The 18,216-nt window shown below is 31.5% G+C and overlaps 1 protein-coding gene across 19 annotated transcripts in view; it reads right to left on the bottom strand.

Annotated features, from left to right (window-relative positions):
* SYNE1 (spectrin repeat containing nuclear envelope protein 1) overlaps nt 1-18,216 on the bottom strand; it is a 569,990-nt gene that overhangs the window by 324,449 nt on the left and 227,325 nt on the right. For all 19 annotated transcript variants that reach the window (XM_016428964.2, XM_056818948.1, XM_056818954.1 and 16 more), the window contains 5 exons: nt 17,617-17,784; nt 14,602-14,772; nt 13,904-14,044; nt 3,038-3,198; nt 276-426 (listed from right to left, as the gene is read on the bottom strand). In XM_016428964.2, the coding sequence (XP_016284450.1) occupies nt 276-426; nt 3,038-3,198; nt 13,904-14,044; nt 14,602-14,772; nt 17,617-17,784 (792 nt within the window). The remainder of the gene's footprint in view (nt 1-275; nt 427-3,037; nt 3,199-13,903; nt 14,045-14,601; nt 14,773-17,616; nt 17,785-18,216) is intronic.

Genomic DNA, 18,216 nt, shown 5'->3' on the forward strand with positions numbered 1-18,216 from the left:
AAAAGAATTATGTAACCATAAAATTTTTAATGACATCACATACAGTGTGAATTTTATATGTATAAGCCAAACACTAAGACAATTTATAGTTTTGCACAGTCTCCATCAAATTCCTCCAGCTTGGTATTTTTGTACAAATGTAACACAAAACTTAAATACAATCATCCATCAAAAATATCAGCCCTGGATCTCAGCAGCAAGAAAGTAAATGAAAAAAAAACCTTCTTCAAAGCTACATATATATGGATTGTATATGTAACATGTGAACAGATCACCTTAATTTGGCTGATTTGCATGTCCCAGGGAGATGATGAAGTTTCCAAGGCATCCAGTTCTTTTTCTCTTTCAGTAATCCAGACGGAGAGGGCCTCAAAATTATTGCCAAAATGCTCCCACTTGTTTTTCACCATTTCCATGGTTTTAATACTAAAATTAACCAGATCAAGTGAACAAAATGCAATATTTTAATAAATATAATCATTAATGTTTTCTTTAAATTATGAAGTGAAAATTTGTGAAGACATTTGTGGCTAGATTGCTTTTAGGCCACTTAAAAGAGTGGCACATTTTATCTGTATAAACAGGAGTGATAGGACTTCATCTTCCCCATTAAATGATTTTGCATGATAGGTACGTGAAAAACAAATAGAAGCATGATATTAAGACTACCATCTGTGATATATTATGTAACAATGGCACTATCCCAGCATAAATTCAAAATAATGTCGCTAGAACTAAAAGAATTTGAATCAATGGAACTTAAGTAGGAAAGAAGAAAAACTGCTCAGCCACTAGAGTGGATTAGATAGAATTTTTACTTTGGAGTGGGGAAGACTTGAGTTCAAATGCAGTTTCAGATACTAACTCCATTTAAAATTGATTTGTTTACTTGTCACAAAATCCCTTAGTTTTAAAGGAAAATAAAAAATCTCATTCCAAAGACATCTTTATGCTTTGGTTCATAACATGGGTTTTTTTTGGAGTCATTAGAAAGTTTAAAATCTATAAGTGAGGACATATATTGCAAAAAATATTCCTTCTCCTTGCAATGAATCCTAAAACTCCTGAAATGCTATGAAATCACCATTTTTACATGTCTTGTGGGATTCTAACCACAAAACCCTTTTTTTGCAGTTATTAAGAAATCACCTCCCATTTGTGGACAATTTAGAGTTTACTTTTAAGGACATTTGAAGTGACTTTCCATTTGAATTCTAAATTTATTTTAACACTCTTCATGTAATCTGGTAAACATCTTTGTATATATGTGTTATTAGCTATTAAAAAGATTAAACAACAAACTGAATTTTATTAAGATCATGTATCAAATTAGATCAAAATTAAAGGACTTCCCTGCTTCCCAAAAGGCACTTGAACACATGAAGAAAAAGTGGCATTAATGGAGGGCAATGATATGGTCACACAGCTTTAAGTTATCATAGCATGTCTGAAAATACACCCCTCCCAGAATTAATGGAAGCTATGTTAAATACAAGAGTAGAAATGAGAGTATTTTAATGATTTTATGGCAATAGATTAATAACATTTGTTCTTAATAAAGGCAGGCAATACCTATCTAATCAATTATTACAATATTTAAAATTTCATACTGTGTTTTCATTATTTAAACCAGCATAGGTTCAAATAAAATAAAATAGTCTACTATATTTAATGGAAAATTCATAGCATCTCTCAAAAGTTTTAATTTATTATTTGTTAAAAAAAACATTTGAAAGGTAAACTATTAGCAAATTAAAATTTCAGCGATATGCAAGTAATTGACAAGAATGTTAAGATAGATGATCAGTGCAAAAAATGAATCTCATGAAGGGGTTGAAAGAATTCAAACTTGCACTATTCAAAATTATGATTATATAGACTATTTTCCAAATACCAAAATTATTGGCTCCAGTCAAATTGAAATATGGAGTGTAAACATAAATAATGACACCAGTTTATGGGATTTGTTATTCACACTAAATGAGACTTCACTTAAATTATATTTTAAATTTGGGATAGATAGTATAGAGAACTCCCTGTTGAGGTAACTGTCTTAACCAATGCCAATTAGCACCTTCCCTGCAATTTTAGGGTCCTAGATTGTTGTCTAGAGATTTATGAGGTTAATTATATGGGTCAGGGTCACATAACCAAGTCTTCTTGGTTTTGAAGTCAGCTCTATCCAATAACTCATGCTACTTCATTTTATATATCTTGGGGATAATAATATATCTATAAATAGTAATGATATGTTACCAAAGGCATTTTGGTAATTCTTTGCCATAATGTAGAAAACCGGTTGGTTTTATCTTTGTAATAAACCTTGTATATAACCTTCTCCTAACATTTTTGTCTGAGCATTTTAGAGTCATGACTTCCAGGTCTTCATAGTGGAGACCATTTATGGAAGACCCAAACATTGCCCTAAATCCTGGGGATAAGCAAATCAAAGACCAGTTCATTAAAACTTTCTTTCCTCAAAATGAAAAACTTAAAAAAAAAAAACCTTGAAAAATACAATGGCTTCTTAGAGATGGCTTCATGAAATAGCAGATGAACCAATGGCAATTTAGTATCACTTTAAATGTTGGTGAATTACTGCAAGCTTTTTTCTTTTGGATGGTGACAATTGGCCTATATGTTGTACTAACAGTCTTGAAATGTTAAATCTTGCCTGCAAATAAATTGCTTTTCCACAATCTGCTGTTTGTTAATCCAATAAAATCTTTCTCATTGGTTGGCACTCTCCTGAGATCCAATCATAAATGTTCAAGAACAAAGGCTACAGGATATAATAGGTATGGCTTTTTTTCTTGTGAATAGAAATAATTTTAGGCTGAAAATTTGCATCCCGCTTTTGTTGCTGCTTTTGAAATTTTAGCTTCTAAATTTAGTGACACTTCCTGGTAATGAGTCACTATCTCAGAACATGCTGTAATACACAGACACTGAAGCAATATTTTAAACACATTATACAAGGAATATTATATTAAACTTTATCTCAGAGAAGGAAGTTTAGGACTTGTCAAGCACATACTCTTCTTCAAGGGTGTCTTCCAATTTTTTGACTTGTTCTTTGACTGATTTGGCCTGTTGCTGAAGAATCTGCTTAGTCTTCAATCCCAGCTGTATTTCTGATGCTTCTTTCATGAGAGTCTCAGCCTGAACTGCAATAGCTTCTGTACGTTTAGAAAATGCCTGAAAAAAAGTATTGGAATTACTAAAAGATAATCTTCCTTGCAAATTTCTCATTTATGCTGTTAATGTTCCATGAACAGTTAGGTATTCTCTGAGGGAATTTTTCAGTTAATCTATAGTGTTCTTATTAGAAATATTGAGATTTAATATTCTGAGCCAATAAATCTTATTTTGACTTATTTTCATCCCAAGTATATTTCTAATGTGTGTGTATAAATAGGTAGACATGTGTATCTATTAATCTAAAGATGATGATCCAACATCACCGGGAGCAACCTTCTCCTTTGCCTAGACTGTTCATATTGCCTGGATTCAATGGGATTAAATAACTATTTTTGTTGTTGAGCTGGAGGGTCACCAGTCCTGCCACTGCCTCTCAAGGTCCAGATCTTATCAATTACCCAGCCTCTATATTTTGCAGGTTGCAGGTCTCTGACAATGTTGTCTGACCTAAAGACCTCTAGATCTTGTCATCCTGACCAATTCACCATCAATACTGAAACTGAGCTTTCTTTTATGTGTTGTCTCCCCTAACTAGAGTAGAAGCTCCTTGAAAGTAGGAGTAACATTTCTTTTTCTATTTGTAATTCCAAGTCAAGTAAACAAACATCTATTAAGTTAAGTGCCTGTTATATTCTGGGCATTGTGCTAAAAGATGAAGCTATAAAAAAAGGGAAAAATGATCCTTTCTCTCAAAGAGTTCATAAACTAATGAGGGAAACAACATGGGCATAACTATGTACAAACAAAACCTATATGGGATATATTGAGAGATAATCAAAAAAGGAAGGAGACAGCACATTTCTTGGCACAAAGAATGTGCTCCATAAATGCTTCTTCATTCATTATAAGTACTACTGACTATAAGTTCTATGAAGGGAAGAATCATTAACCATGTAAATTTTTTATCTTAGTAGAAGCAAATTATTTGTTAAGTTGACTTGGATTTCAATGGAATAGTGAGCTCTGAAAACATAGAAATTTCTTGCACAACACAATTTATTTTATTCCATACATATTCTATAGAATAACATTTATGTCAGTAAAATGATTATCTAAGAAATGCCAAAATGCATTAATCTACCATTTTATTAAATAATTTTTGAAGACTTGTGATATAATAAGTATAGCTTTATATTATTTTGTTCCAGGTACCATGTTAAGTACTTTTATAATTGTTTTTCTCCTTAATAACAACACTAGGAAGGTGATTTGATTCTGATCCCAATTTTTCAGAGAAGGAAACTGAGGCAAACAGAATTTAAATGACTTGCTTGTACGACTTGTAAGTGGCTTCTTTAAGTACAGCTTGTAAGTGTCTGAGGCCAGATTTGAACTTGTGTCTTCCTTTCTCTAGGCCCAGGACTCTAATTTAGCCACAACTACCTGCTTAGAGGTACCCTAATACATTTATTAAAATTATTATTTACATATGTCATATATGAGATTATTAAAATCAGAATATTAAAAATTAGAATAAGACTAAAAATAGCTTGCTTTTGTTATTGTAGTAAAATAATTGACAAGATAATTAACTTTGTGCTATAATCTTTCACCTGTAGTTGCTACTAACAAGAATTCCATTTTGGTCAAATAATAGTCAATCCTATTCTTAATTTGATTGATTATTTTGTGCCTGCCTTTCTAAATAGGTGAATCAACTCCTTTACCTTAACATTCAGTGTTGTATACATGTGTGTTGCTATTACATAAAAGTTACATCAAAGCAGAACATGTATCTTGGGTATAAAAATGTTTATTTTTTTCAGGATTCAAGAGTAACGAAATGCAATGAGGCTAGAGATTCCAAAGGGATTAGATAATTAACTAAAAGAAAAATAAATCATTCACCTAGAACATATTCTTAGAACTAAATCTTATTTCAGGGAAAGAGACAGAGTTATCATGAGCAATCAAATGTTGGCAGTTGACATGAAAGATCCATAAGATCATGAACAAATCAGAAAAAGGAGAAAAGATCAATTATAGAATAGTTATTATAGTTTGGGACTTACAGCAATGAGATAGAAGGCTTATGGTGTGAAGAAAATTAGATTTTGCCTAAATGATGTCAGCCTATGAATAAAGAATTTTTATAACAAAATTGCAAGGATTAAACTTGTTTTACCAATAGCCACTTTTTAAAATAATTTGTCATTAATAATTAATGTGTGGCAACCATTGCAGAGCTCTTGGGCTAAGGTGTCAAGAATACTATGCACAATTTATTACTGAATCTACATTTAGATTCAATTTAGATTAGAGCTTGTAACATGTAATCTATTCCGTACATACCAATACACTCAAGTAACTTACCTAGGCATTGGTGACAACTGTTATTGTACATATATGTTGACATATATATTTAAACATTTATTGAACATATCTAAAATTTTAAAGCACAAGCTCTATTTTTGCTCATATTGTTTTTCTTGGCTAATATTTGACTTTCTTTTTATGAGAATAGGAATTGAAGAATGGGAAACTGCAATGCTATGTATGAATGGTTGTGATAAATGTAGAGGATGTTAAAAAATTCTGTTATTTTATGTATTTTCAAACTTACATAATCCTGATTTTTGGAATGAGGAAAAAGTGAATATGGTAAAGTAAAATAATATAATTAAGTATGAAGTATTTTTCTAGAAAGAAAAAGGGAAAATTATTATTATTCTAGAGAATATACATAAAAGAGAAAGACAAAGAGGAAATTATGTATATTCTAGAGATAATTGGAATGTGGTAACATGTGGTGATTCAAAGAGTCAGAGGATTTGGATTTGAATCTCCTTTGTTGATTACTAGGTATGTGATATTGGTTTGATTATTTTTTTCCTCATCTTACATTTATTTGCATGTTTTCTCAACAATTGGATTAAAAGCTTCTTGATGTCATGGACTATCTTTTGCCTCGTTTTCTGTCCCCAGCATTGATAACAGTGCCTGGCATGTAGTAGGTAAATAATGAGCATTTATTGATTATTGATAACTAATTGATCTTCATTTTTAAAATATGGACAATAATGCCAGCTTAATCTACTTCCCAAAGCGGTTGTGCTCTGCTATGTTTTGAGATACTGTATGTAAAGCATTGTAATTGTAAAGTAGTGGATGAGAAGAAGGAAGGGAAGGAATAAACTTTTATAAAACAGCTACTATATGTCAGACATACTTGGCAAATATTATCTCATTCAATTCTCACAACAAACCTGGAGGTAGGTGATATTATTATCCCCAGAATCACATAGGTATTAATTATTTAAGGCCAGATCTATCAGATTTTCCTGACTCAAGGTACAGTGCTCTATCCTAAGGTCTCCAGATAAGTGTGAAATTTGTAAAGTGGGGATGATATCAGTTAGACCTCAAGATTTGTGTTCTGGGTATGTAAAATGCTTTGTGACCATAAACTAGTAGATAAATGGTAATTGTTGCTTTAATTTAATAGTCAGATTCATGTTTTCATCTGTTTGTATTACTTCCACTGTTACCAATTACAACCATTCTATGCTTTTTCATCTCATTCAATTATTATTCATGTTTTTCTTTTATAAATCTTCCATAAACAGTCAACCCAAAACACTCTAGGGTTTTCTCTTTTCTTTTAGTGGGACGAAGAGGGAGGAGTATAAGTGTACCAGTCTGACTATCCCTTTGTTATTTCTGTGGGAGTTATTTTCTAGTCTTTTGGTAAAATCTTTTAATCAACTTAATGTAAAAACCATTACTAATAATATTCAGCAAACCTGTTTCTACCAACCAAAGATCTCTTCATTGGCCATTGTGAATTTTCTAACTTTAATTTCTTCAGTATTCTGTTGTTCCACGATTCACAGAAACAGGTTAACACTGGAAGAATACTTGTATTAAAAATAACGAGTTTCTACAGAAGTGAAAAAGTATACAGAATTACAGGAATTGCAATTTCCCAAAAGAATTGTAGCCCAATCTTCTCTTCAATTCTGGGCTTTGTTCACTGTCCTTCTGAAGCTCTTGTCCAAAATGTACATATTGATTGAGTAGGCAATAGATATTTTTCACACATTTTGTTTTTTTCTAATGTACATCATTAGGTAAAGTTACAGAATTGCTTAGGAAGTTTTATGGTATTTCAGACCAGACAACTGGTATTAAGTATCATTTAAGAACTATGTGATTTGTAGATCACCAATTTCAATAGGGAATCATTTTATTTGGTCTCAGAAAAAGGGCATCTTCTATTAATGCTTTTAATTTTGTTTTTGTAACCTTGGCACAAAGTGCTATGCTTTGCTCACTGGAGGTACAAAATAAATGCTTGCAGAATTTAATGAAATCAACTCTGGTAACTTCCTGGATTAAATGAGTTTCCTGATTTGTCCTTCATAGACTTTACAAAAATATTCGAAAGCACTTCAAATAAAGTTGTCTTTAAAGTTGCATCTGTCACTGAGTATTGAATGATTTTATTGCAGTGATTAAAAGTCCCCACCTCTTTTTTTACTTCGAGAAAAACCTTGAAGACTACAGATTCTAGACAAGTGACAGTGAACCTTTTAGAGATGTAGTGCCACCTTCCCCCACTCAGAGACAGAGTGCCCCTCTCCATTCCCCATGTCCCACCCCGCCTTACCATAGACAGGGAGGGGGGAAGTGCTACCATTGGGCTTCTGGGTAGAAGGGCTGGAAATGAGAGGCATGTGAAGAAGGGGAGGAGAGTGGCCCAAGCACTCTGCTCCCCACTAGCTATGTACCATGCTATGAGCTATGCTCCCCTTCAATTTAGCTCCTCTCCAACCCCACCACAGGAATCACCTTAGCCACAGATTCAACAAGCTGCTATCTGTGCCTCACCCTCATACAGCATGTGAGACCCCAAACACACACCTTCCCCCAGAGAGGGGAAGGAGGAAGTGTACCCATTGGGCTGCTGGGCAGAGGGATGGGTAAAGTGAGGAATGTCCTCAAGTATATGGAAAGGGGGAGGGGAGCAGCTCTCCATGAAGTCTCTCTGACTTTCTAGTAATAATCACTGGTGGGAAATTGCAGGTGTACCCACAGAGAGGGCTCTGTGTGCCCTTTCTGGCACATGTGCCATAGGTTTGACACCATTTTCCTAGAGATTCAAATGCTATTTTAAAATCAATGGATAATAGGCACAGTTTCCTATTGAGATAGACAAATTAAAGGTTTGAATAAGAGACCATATACTCAAAAAACAAGCCTAGAAAAAGAAAAGAAAAATGGCTAAAATCCACACTCACAAGAAAATAAAAATCATCTGAAAAAGGAATGTCTAAATAAGATAAAAAAGATACTATTGGGCCACTTTCAGATAAAGTATCAAAATTAAAATTGGAAAAAAATAATGATACACTATATGGTGAAAGATATACTCACAAATTTTAAAAGAACTGACATTTGGCTTAAGTATATCACAATAGCAGGTCAAAAGAAAATATTTTAAAAATATAAATCACAAAATTTACTATAGTGGAATTAAAAGAATTGAAAGAATTTTTAAAAATAAATAATGGGGGGATTTTTCTTAAATGTCCAGCATAGAGAACATGATAGAAAAATCTCGAAAATTAAAAAGTAGCCAAATACATAATATTTAATATAGCAGAAAACAGCATTATGAACAATTTAGATTCACTGGAGTTAGGTAGATTGGGAAGCTTAGGAAATGACTTCTTATTGGATAAAAAGGAAGCCATGAAAATTAAAGTGACAGACTCACAGAGAAGAGAAGGATGCAGGCTTTCAAATTATTTGCATCCCAGATAAGTTAGAAAAGTAAAAGAATCAGAACATACTATTCTAACAAATTATTTAGGAAATATTTTTTGAATTAACAAAAAGTGAAAACATAAAAAAAACTATTGGATATTAACAAGGGAAAACCCAAAATTAAACATTATTATAGTCAAACTCCATTGGAGGAAAGAAATCTCAATATTTTATAAGAAAGAAAAAATATAACAATAAAAATAAACATACCAAAGAACAACAATCAGGTTTATAGAGTTAAGTGGAGTTAAATAAAAAAAGATCAAATAAATTTGATGGTGGCATATATAAATTTAAGAAGCACTGATCATGAACAAAGAACTACCTATCCAGCAAAAATAAATATTCTGTGTAAAGTCAACAGATATACATTCATGAAAATTTAGTCTTTGAAAAGTTAGCAGACATATAATATCTAATCAAGACAAATCAGTTTCTAAAAAATGTGAAAATCCACCAAATATCATATTGATTGAATCACTAAATCTTTTTGAAGGTTTTTAAGACAAACAAATGAGAAAATAAGAAGAGAAAGAAGAAAATCTCAAATTAAGCTGTTTTTGGTAAAAAGAAAATCCAAGTTAAAAAATAATCTAGATAATAATTGTATAAGACTTCGAGATTTTTTAGAGTATTTCTAAAGTTTTAATTAATACCAGAAATCACAAGAATCAAAACTTGCATGACCCACTAAAATTTGAAGGAAAATATAAAGAAATTATTTTAAACTTAGCAATTTATAACATAAATATAAATAGAATCAGCTCTTGAAAAGAAGAGAGCTCATTGAAAAACATTACCTAATAATGTAGGAAGTACATAGAATTCAAAAACATTTAAATAGAATGAAGTTGAAAGAGTAGTCTCAAGTTTACCAAATCATAAAACCAAATATGGCATTAATGATATTTGACAAAGTCAAATTCAAACCAGAAAACATAAGACATAATATATTTAACACTAATTAGAATATAACAAATCCAAAAAAAATTAGAAATTACAGAGAATGATAAAATATTAGTCATAGTAGATCAATTAGACATATTATAGTATCATGATGTATTGCTAGGTTATGAAGAAGTTATATATCAATAAACAAAATTCTACATATATCTTGATAAGATATAATACAGTAAAATCAGAAAAATCATTAACAATAAACAATGAAACAATAAGCAAAAGCTTTGGATGCAAATGTACGTAAAATTATTTATTAAACAAGCCCTCAGAGGAAGAGGAAATGATAAAAATTAATCTAAATTCAAAGATAGTAACCATATATTTAACAAATAGCAAAATCCATGGCATTAACTGCAGGCAATACTTAGGAAAATTTAGAACACTAAATTACTATAGTGTTTTGTAAAAGAAAGAGAACTCAATTGATGTTGTTTGAAAGTCAAGCAAAAAGGAATACTGTAACTAATAAAAACAAAAAGATATATAACCAAAATCTGAACAGGTATTAATACAATAAAAAGGTTTTTTAAAAATAATATAATAAAACTATCCAAAAGCTAATTTGTGTAAATACCAACAAAATGGATAAATACTTAACAAATCAAATAAGAAAAAGAAAAGAGGAAGTCAAAATCACTAAATTTAAAAATTAGAAAGGAGAGATACTAAAAGTCAAATAAGTCAAGGAAATGATGAATTATTATGCAGAGCTCTTTTCTATTAAACATTAGAATTTAAATAATTCATAATAATTGAAACATTTCTCAATAAATGATGGTATATAAATATAATAGAAAATTATGTTTCTATATGATGGTAAATATAAATTCAAAAAAATAAGAAAGTATTTATGAGAAGTGACGAAAAAATAAAAGCCAACAAAACCAAATTCTGTGTGTATGTGTGTGTACACTTTCAAACAATGGAAAAGGAACTTTAAGTCAAGAGAACATAGAAGAAACACTTGAATTAGTTTATGATTTGTTAATATGTCTGCTTCTATTTTTTGTTTAAATACAACAGAATGTACTTATGTTTTTATTGTAATAGTTCGATTCCTTCTTATGTCAATTATTTTCTTTATAATTATTAACTTTGTAATAAAAATAGGTACAAGCCATGTCATGTAATCTCTATATCCCTCATTTTAATACCATGATTAAATGATGTAATGCAGAAAACATCTGTAAAAGCCTACAAATATATCCTTTTTTTCATGTTTCTAGAAAGAATGATCTTAATAAATTAGTAGACCATTCTCATGTAGATTTTGTAAATGGTTATGAAGTTGGTGGTGTTTTCTCCATCTAGAAAATTCTATCCAGGGTCTTTTAAATTCTATTATAATCTTCCTTCTTTCAATTATATTCAAAATCAATTACTGAATTCTTTGAAATTCGTGTTAACTTCAACACAGATTTCTGACATATGCATTTGGTCTGATCTCACCAATTTTCCTGATTTATGAATATCAAATACTATAGTATTTTCAAATATAGTTCATATAAAGTTGAGGTGATGGGATACAAACACCATGGTTTTATGACCACCAAAGACATGAAAGTAGATCTGTTTCATTTTAAGTTCATTTGTTTATCTTTATAATTCCATTGATATATGTTCTTAGAATGACTTAACTTACCTAGGTCTTAAACTAATCTTTATTCAGGATTTTCTTCTTTCAGCTATTTTCTGCTGTACTCCTCATAATGTTTTTTTGAATAAATTTGTGCCTAAAGTGAATTGCATTTAGCTCCTATGTCTCTTTCAAAAGAAGATTAAGTATTTACTGAGGGAGGTGATTTTTGGACTCAATTTACTAATGGAAATGACATTTTAGCACCTGTTAAATGTCTCAGATAAATTTTAAATTTCTCAAATAACTGTTGGTAGAGTCAATGTCTTTAATTCTTCCCATTTTTAATATTCCAAATGTTATCAAATTTAATATAAGTGCCAAACTTTAATGTTTGGAAAACACTCCATAAGTAATATCTCATTTTAGCTTCCTAAAGAAAAAAAAAAACCTTTGAAGTTTTTGTCTTTGTTTTTTTGCTGTTGTTTTAAAGTCAACTTTCTTTAAAGGCAGGTCAAGCTTATATTTCTTGTAATCTCAAGCACTGCCTCTCAATTCTTGGAACGCATTATTTTTTCTAATATGATTGTTTAGTCAAGTGTTTGTTCTAATCAGTTAATGATCTAATTTTTAAAAATTGACAATTTCTGTAATCAATAACTTTGGATCCATTATGATATAGTCAGTTTCATTTAATGATGTTTTCAATAAGCATCACGTCCAGCATCTTTTGACTCTCTCCTAAAGAAAGTGCTCATATACGGATTCCAGACTTCCTAATAATCTCCCAGCCTTTGGTACTATCCTTTCTTATACAAAATAGTATTTTCCACTATTTTTTCATTTCCAAGTAATATTATTAATTATAGTTAGCAAAATAAGAATTAAGTATTCAAGATATAGAAAGGACAAGTGAATTCTTAAAAAATGTAGGTACAGATGCAGGTATACAGCTATATATGCATAGATACACATATAAAATGATATATTATGATATGATATGGCACAGTATGATACTGCATAGTATAGTATGGTTCAATGTATTATGATATCATAAAGGATAGTGTAACACAATGCAAAGAAATTATAAACCAATGTAGCCATAAGTGAGACTAGGACTGTAATTGAAAAAATTCTCCAAGAGTTTTATAGAAAATGATAACAAAAACTTTTTAATGGTAGAGAGAAATTTACTAAAGGAAACCAAATGGGCAAATGAAATATCTAGAGAGAAAGGAAAATAGTTTTTGTTCTTTCAAAGGCACAAAACCATTTGGTAGGCCACAGGCTATTGGCCAATCCTAATATATTTTGCCCAGATAAGGCAACACATTATTATGTTCCATTCTGAGCGTCATATTTTTGGGGAAAGCAGAGAGAAACCATTTATTAAGCATGTCAGGAACTAGATCAAGCATTTTTCATGTGTTATCTTAATTGATTTTAGGAAGGATACTGATAATGTGGAGAGCATTTAATTGTTGACTAGGAAAAAGAAAGTATTTGAATTCTTTTCATTTATAGATCATTTACAGCAACTAAGTATGTTTATCCTAGAGATGATATTGAAGGATTGTCATTGCAAAGAGACTTTTTTTTTGCTGGACTCCAAAAGACAGAATGAGTTGAAGTTATAAGGAGGAATATTTAGACTTGACTTAAGGAAAACCATCATAATATCTAATGTTATCCAAAATTGTGATAGGATTGCTCAGAAGGTGGAGCATTCTGTCTCATTAAAGGTCTTCCTAAAGAGGATGGACAACTGCATATTGGTTATTTAATAGAAGGATATTCTTAACCATGGGCTGAGTTGGGATAGATGGCATCTGAGGTTTCTTAAACATTTTAGATTCTACAGTTCTATAATCATTTAAATGTGTGACATATTGATTTGAGTTTAGTGCCCTCCCTCGGAACCCCACAAAATATAAACTAAAGGTCTCTATGTACCCTCTCTTTAAAAAAAATTCTTACCTTAAATTTTAGAATCAATGCTGTGCATCAGTTTTAAGGCAGAAGAGCAGTAAGGGCTAGGCAATGGGGGATAAGTGACTTGCCCTGGGTCACATAGCTAGGAAGTGTCTAGGGCCATATTTGAACCCAGGACGTCATCTCTAGGACTGGCTCTCCATCCACTGAGCCATGTAGTTTCCCTATTCCCCCTCTTAATACCTACTAATATCATGTTAATATCTTATTACCTTAGTACTTAGAACCTTACAACACCATCATACCAGTCTCTTGATACCCATATATGACACTAACAATCATTCACTGTTCTCTCTTGAAAAGTATGATACATTTTTTTTTCTAAAAAGGGTTGGGGAGGCAGGGGAGTCAAGGGACTACTCCAGGCTAAACATTTAGCAAAAGACTAGATCATATCACTTATACCTTTGTCTGATCCAGTTCTGAGGACAGGCTCTCTAAGCTGCTAAAACTCAAGAAACGTTCATGGCTGGAACCTGTTTGAAAAAGATATCTGACCACTGTTTCTTTGTTTGTTTCAAAGCGCTCCCACTTTCTTATCGTCACCTAAAAGGGAAAAAAAAGGTTAATAATATGAAAGGTTATAAATTAATGAAAAATATTAAGGGATCATTTTTCACATGGACCCTAACTTGGAAAGATGTACAAATATTTAAATTCTAGTTACTTTCATAAAACTGCAAATTTAACAGAATTGACATGAAAGTTTATGATCCAGTGTCTAGTAGAGATCAGTCTCTCTAGTCTCCTATGGAAAAAAAGAACTAGACTAATCTATAAACTATTTTCCATCCCTAAGGATAGAGAATGTTACCATTCCACTAACAGAACAGAAGGGCAAAGAACAATAGTCAAAACAAAAATAAGAGAAAATGAGAAGGGATTGAGGGAACACACAACTTAATTATAAAAATTAACATATTTCCTCCAAAAAAACCCCAATCAAACCAAACCAAACAGAATTTAAAAATCTATATCTATACCCCAATAGAAAAAAAAACAACAGAACTGAAGTCTTCTAAGTAGAAAAGAGTTACCTAGTGTAAGACCTCATCATCTTATTTATGAACTTTGGAAGAGGACGTTGCTTTCTTAAGTCTCACCTGAAGGCGGCGCTCCTGCTTTTCCCTATTCTGCTCCATATTCTCCAAGGTATTCTCCAGCTTCTTTAGTTCCTCTTGGACTCTGCTTGGTAGCCCACCTTCACCCTGCTTAGCCCTGGCAATCTGCTCCTGTACATCTTTCTTCTTTGCATGGATCCCCTTGGTCTTTTGCTGGAAGGATTTGTTAAACAGATGGATATACATGTTAATCTCTCCTACAGCTAAGAAGGGAAGTACACACCTACACTTGAACACAAGATACAGAAAAGTAAGTACAAAAAGATGTCTTGTGGGCAAGAACTATACTTTTAAATGAAAGAATATTAATAGCAATTGAGAATCTACATTAGTCAAAGATATTCATTTTTATAAATATTTTGGTTTGATAACTCAAGCTACATCACTTAAAATTGTGTCAAAAATTCATATTGGGTTTTACATAGAAGAGATTTGGTGAAATTATTCATTTTGTTAAAAAAGGGGTGTGTGTGAGAGAGAGAGAGAGAGAAAGAGAGAGAGAGAAAGAAAGAAAGAGAGAGAGAGAGAGAGAGAAATGTATTTACTACTTAAAAGATAGAGGCCTCTTTTGTAAAGGAAAAAAACCAATGCTAATGGAAATAACATTGAAACACATATTGAGGATTGTGATTAATCTGTAGAGACTGTAAAAAACCAAAAGGAATTTTTCAGAAAGGTAAAAAAAGAAATAAAAATATCACTGGCGCTGTTTCCTAACTTAAACCAACATAAAATTAAATCTACTCACCAACATGCAAACAATATAAAATAAATGGGAAAAGTGTGCAACCAAAGCATTACTTTCACACACATTAACCTTTAAAACATTCACCAAAATATTAATATTGAAATGGTGAAGTCTATTAAAAAACTCATTTTAATACTTAAAAAAAATTATGTCATGGGAAGACATAGGAAACAATGTAAAATGAAGCATGCACAGATATACAAAATCATTGGAACAATGTAAATATAAAAATAATATCATCTTCCCCCAAAACTAAGTGCTAGGAACATATAATCACTAAGCTTAGTTCCTCCCCCCCTCCCCCATAACAAGCTATAAGGCAGCTCCTCCCACTTTCTTTATAAAGGCGGGGCACAAGGATAGAATAATGGAGAATAATGTAATTTCTTTTTGACTATGTTTTTTAGCTTTGCTATATTGTTTTTGTTTTTGTTTTTTGAGTCCCCACTATAGGACACTGGAAGAGAGGGATGGGAACATGTGCATTTGATGTAAAAATACAATATGGTAATATAATGGTTTTTTTTTTAAAGCATACTTTGTTTTAAATAAAATTTACATCTCAAAAATTGCCAAAGGGGGGGGGGCAGTTGGGTAGCTCAGTGGATTGAGAGCCAGGCTTAGAGACAGGAGGTACTAGCTTCAAATCTGGCCTCCGGATACTTCCCAGCTGTTTGATCCTGGGCAAGTCATTTAACCCCCATTGTCTAGCCCTTACCACTCTTCGCCTTGGAACCAATATACAGTATTGATTCCAAGACGGAAGGTAAGAGTTTAAAAAAATGCCTAAGGCTTTTTCTAGCCCTCTATTTTTTCTCAGATTCATAATCAGAATATCGAGGTACCTAAATGGATAGTAGTTTAGCACAAATAAATTAAGAATAATATTATTTACTTTGTTCTTATTTCTGAGATTACATTTGGAAGACTAACTTAGAACAAGATTATATCCTAAAATTCTTGTCATTTGGGGTCATCGAGACCATTTACATATTCCATAAACATTTATTAAATGTCTAATATGTACAAGGTATTGTGCTTGATGAATATGGAGATGTTAAAGAAAGGATTGAAATGATAAAATAACCGTATTTCAAAAGAATTCATGCTGTAGAAAAAAGAAGAAAGATTAAAGAGATAAACATAATATGAAGCAAAAAGTGATTAATATGTAAAAAGGAAACAAATACTATATAATCATTCTGTGCTCTGGAAGTTGGGAAAAATTTGATGGAAAAAATGAAGCCTTGAAGGCACATATGGAAAAGGGTACTCCAGCCATAACAAATTATGTGTAGAACAGTGTGTAATATGTGTTCAAGGAAGAAGAATTTGAAAGAGATTTGAAATGTAATTGGGCAGGCATGAACAGAAATGTTTTTTCACAAAATTAATTTAACTTGGAGAAAAGTAACCTCACATTTGTCATTTCCATTATGAAGCAACACTGATGAATTCTCCCACTTTTTCAATGTGAATGTCATATTTTATTCATATTACTTTCCTTCAGCTTTTTGCAGTGATAAGATTCCTTTATATGTAGATATTTCTCAATATCAAATGAAACATTTCAATTAATCCGAATGTTACCGAATCCTTTGACCATGTAGCCCAGGATTTCTGAACAGGTGAACATTCTATAGTAGCGGCGTCAAACTCAAATAGAAATGGGCCACTAAGCCATACATAAGGATTATTGAAGACCATATACTGATTTAGTTTTAAAATATAATATTATCATGTATTATTGTTGTTTTATTTTACTTTAAAATATTTTTCAATTACACTTTACTCTGATTTGATCCATCTGAGGAATGTTATGGGTTGCAGGTGTCTAGTGGAGTAAGTGTTTTACACTTTTTCCATGTATCACTCTGAGGTTAATTCACTAATAGAAATAATAATTAATCAATATTAAATAATGTAAAACAATATGAAAATACATTAATAATAGTAATTATTATTATAGTGCTGATTTTTACTCCATGCCAGGCACTGTGCAAACCACTTACCAATCATTCTCTCATTGGCACCCGTAAAAACCCTGGGAGGTAGGTAGTTTATCATCACCATTTATTTTTACAGAAGGGGAAACTGAGGCAAAAGGTGGATTGCCCTGGGTCATATAGCTGGGAAATGTCTGAAGGTTGTTTTGAATTCAAGGCTTTTTGACTTCAGGCCCAGAATACTAGTTATGGTGCCAGCTGGCTACTACTAGGAGAAGCAACAAAGTAAAAGATGCATCCTACCTGATGATGAAGAAGTAACTGCTGGGCTTCAAATAAGTTTTCAGTATCTAAGATCTTTTCTGCTTGATCCTGAACTTCTTTAGAAGTACTAATTAACTGTTCAAGTGAACTTTTTGCAATTTCCTTGTACTGGACACGATCCCCAAGGGTACTTAACATCTTTTCAACCTAAAAAAAAAAATCCATGAGTCAGATAATATTGGATAGAACTAATTTATGTTGAAATGCTTCGAGTACATTAATAATTAAAGAAATAAATATCAAATGGATGTGATTTTATTTTGTTCTTGTAGTATATAGCATGCTCATAAATCTCTACATTTTTAAACAAAAATATACCATATTTATTTAATATATAGCATTCAGGAAAAAAAAACTCATCATTTGACATGTTCTACTGGATCATAATCATTCTTTTATAAGAATCTTTATAAAATATTATCAAGATTTTACTCTTTTCCTTTAGATAAATTAACAAATTGACTATTTCATAGATTACCAAACTTTTGAAAAAAAAGAAGATACTTGATAATTGGGTAATCTAGAGAAAGACTAGATAAATTAGTACCAAATATTTTCATATCTGGTTGTCATTGCTGA

This window comes from Monodelphis domestica, chromosome 2 (genome assembly GCF_027887165.1).
Source record: "Monodelphis domestica isolate mMonDom1 chromosome 2, mMonDom1.pri, whole genome shotgun sequence".
Classification (NCBI taxonomy): Eukaryota; Metazoa; Chordata; class Mammalia; order Didelphimorphia; family Didelphidae; genus Monodelphis; species Monodelphis domestica.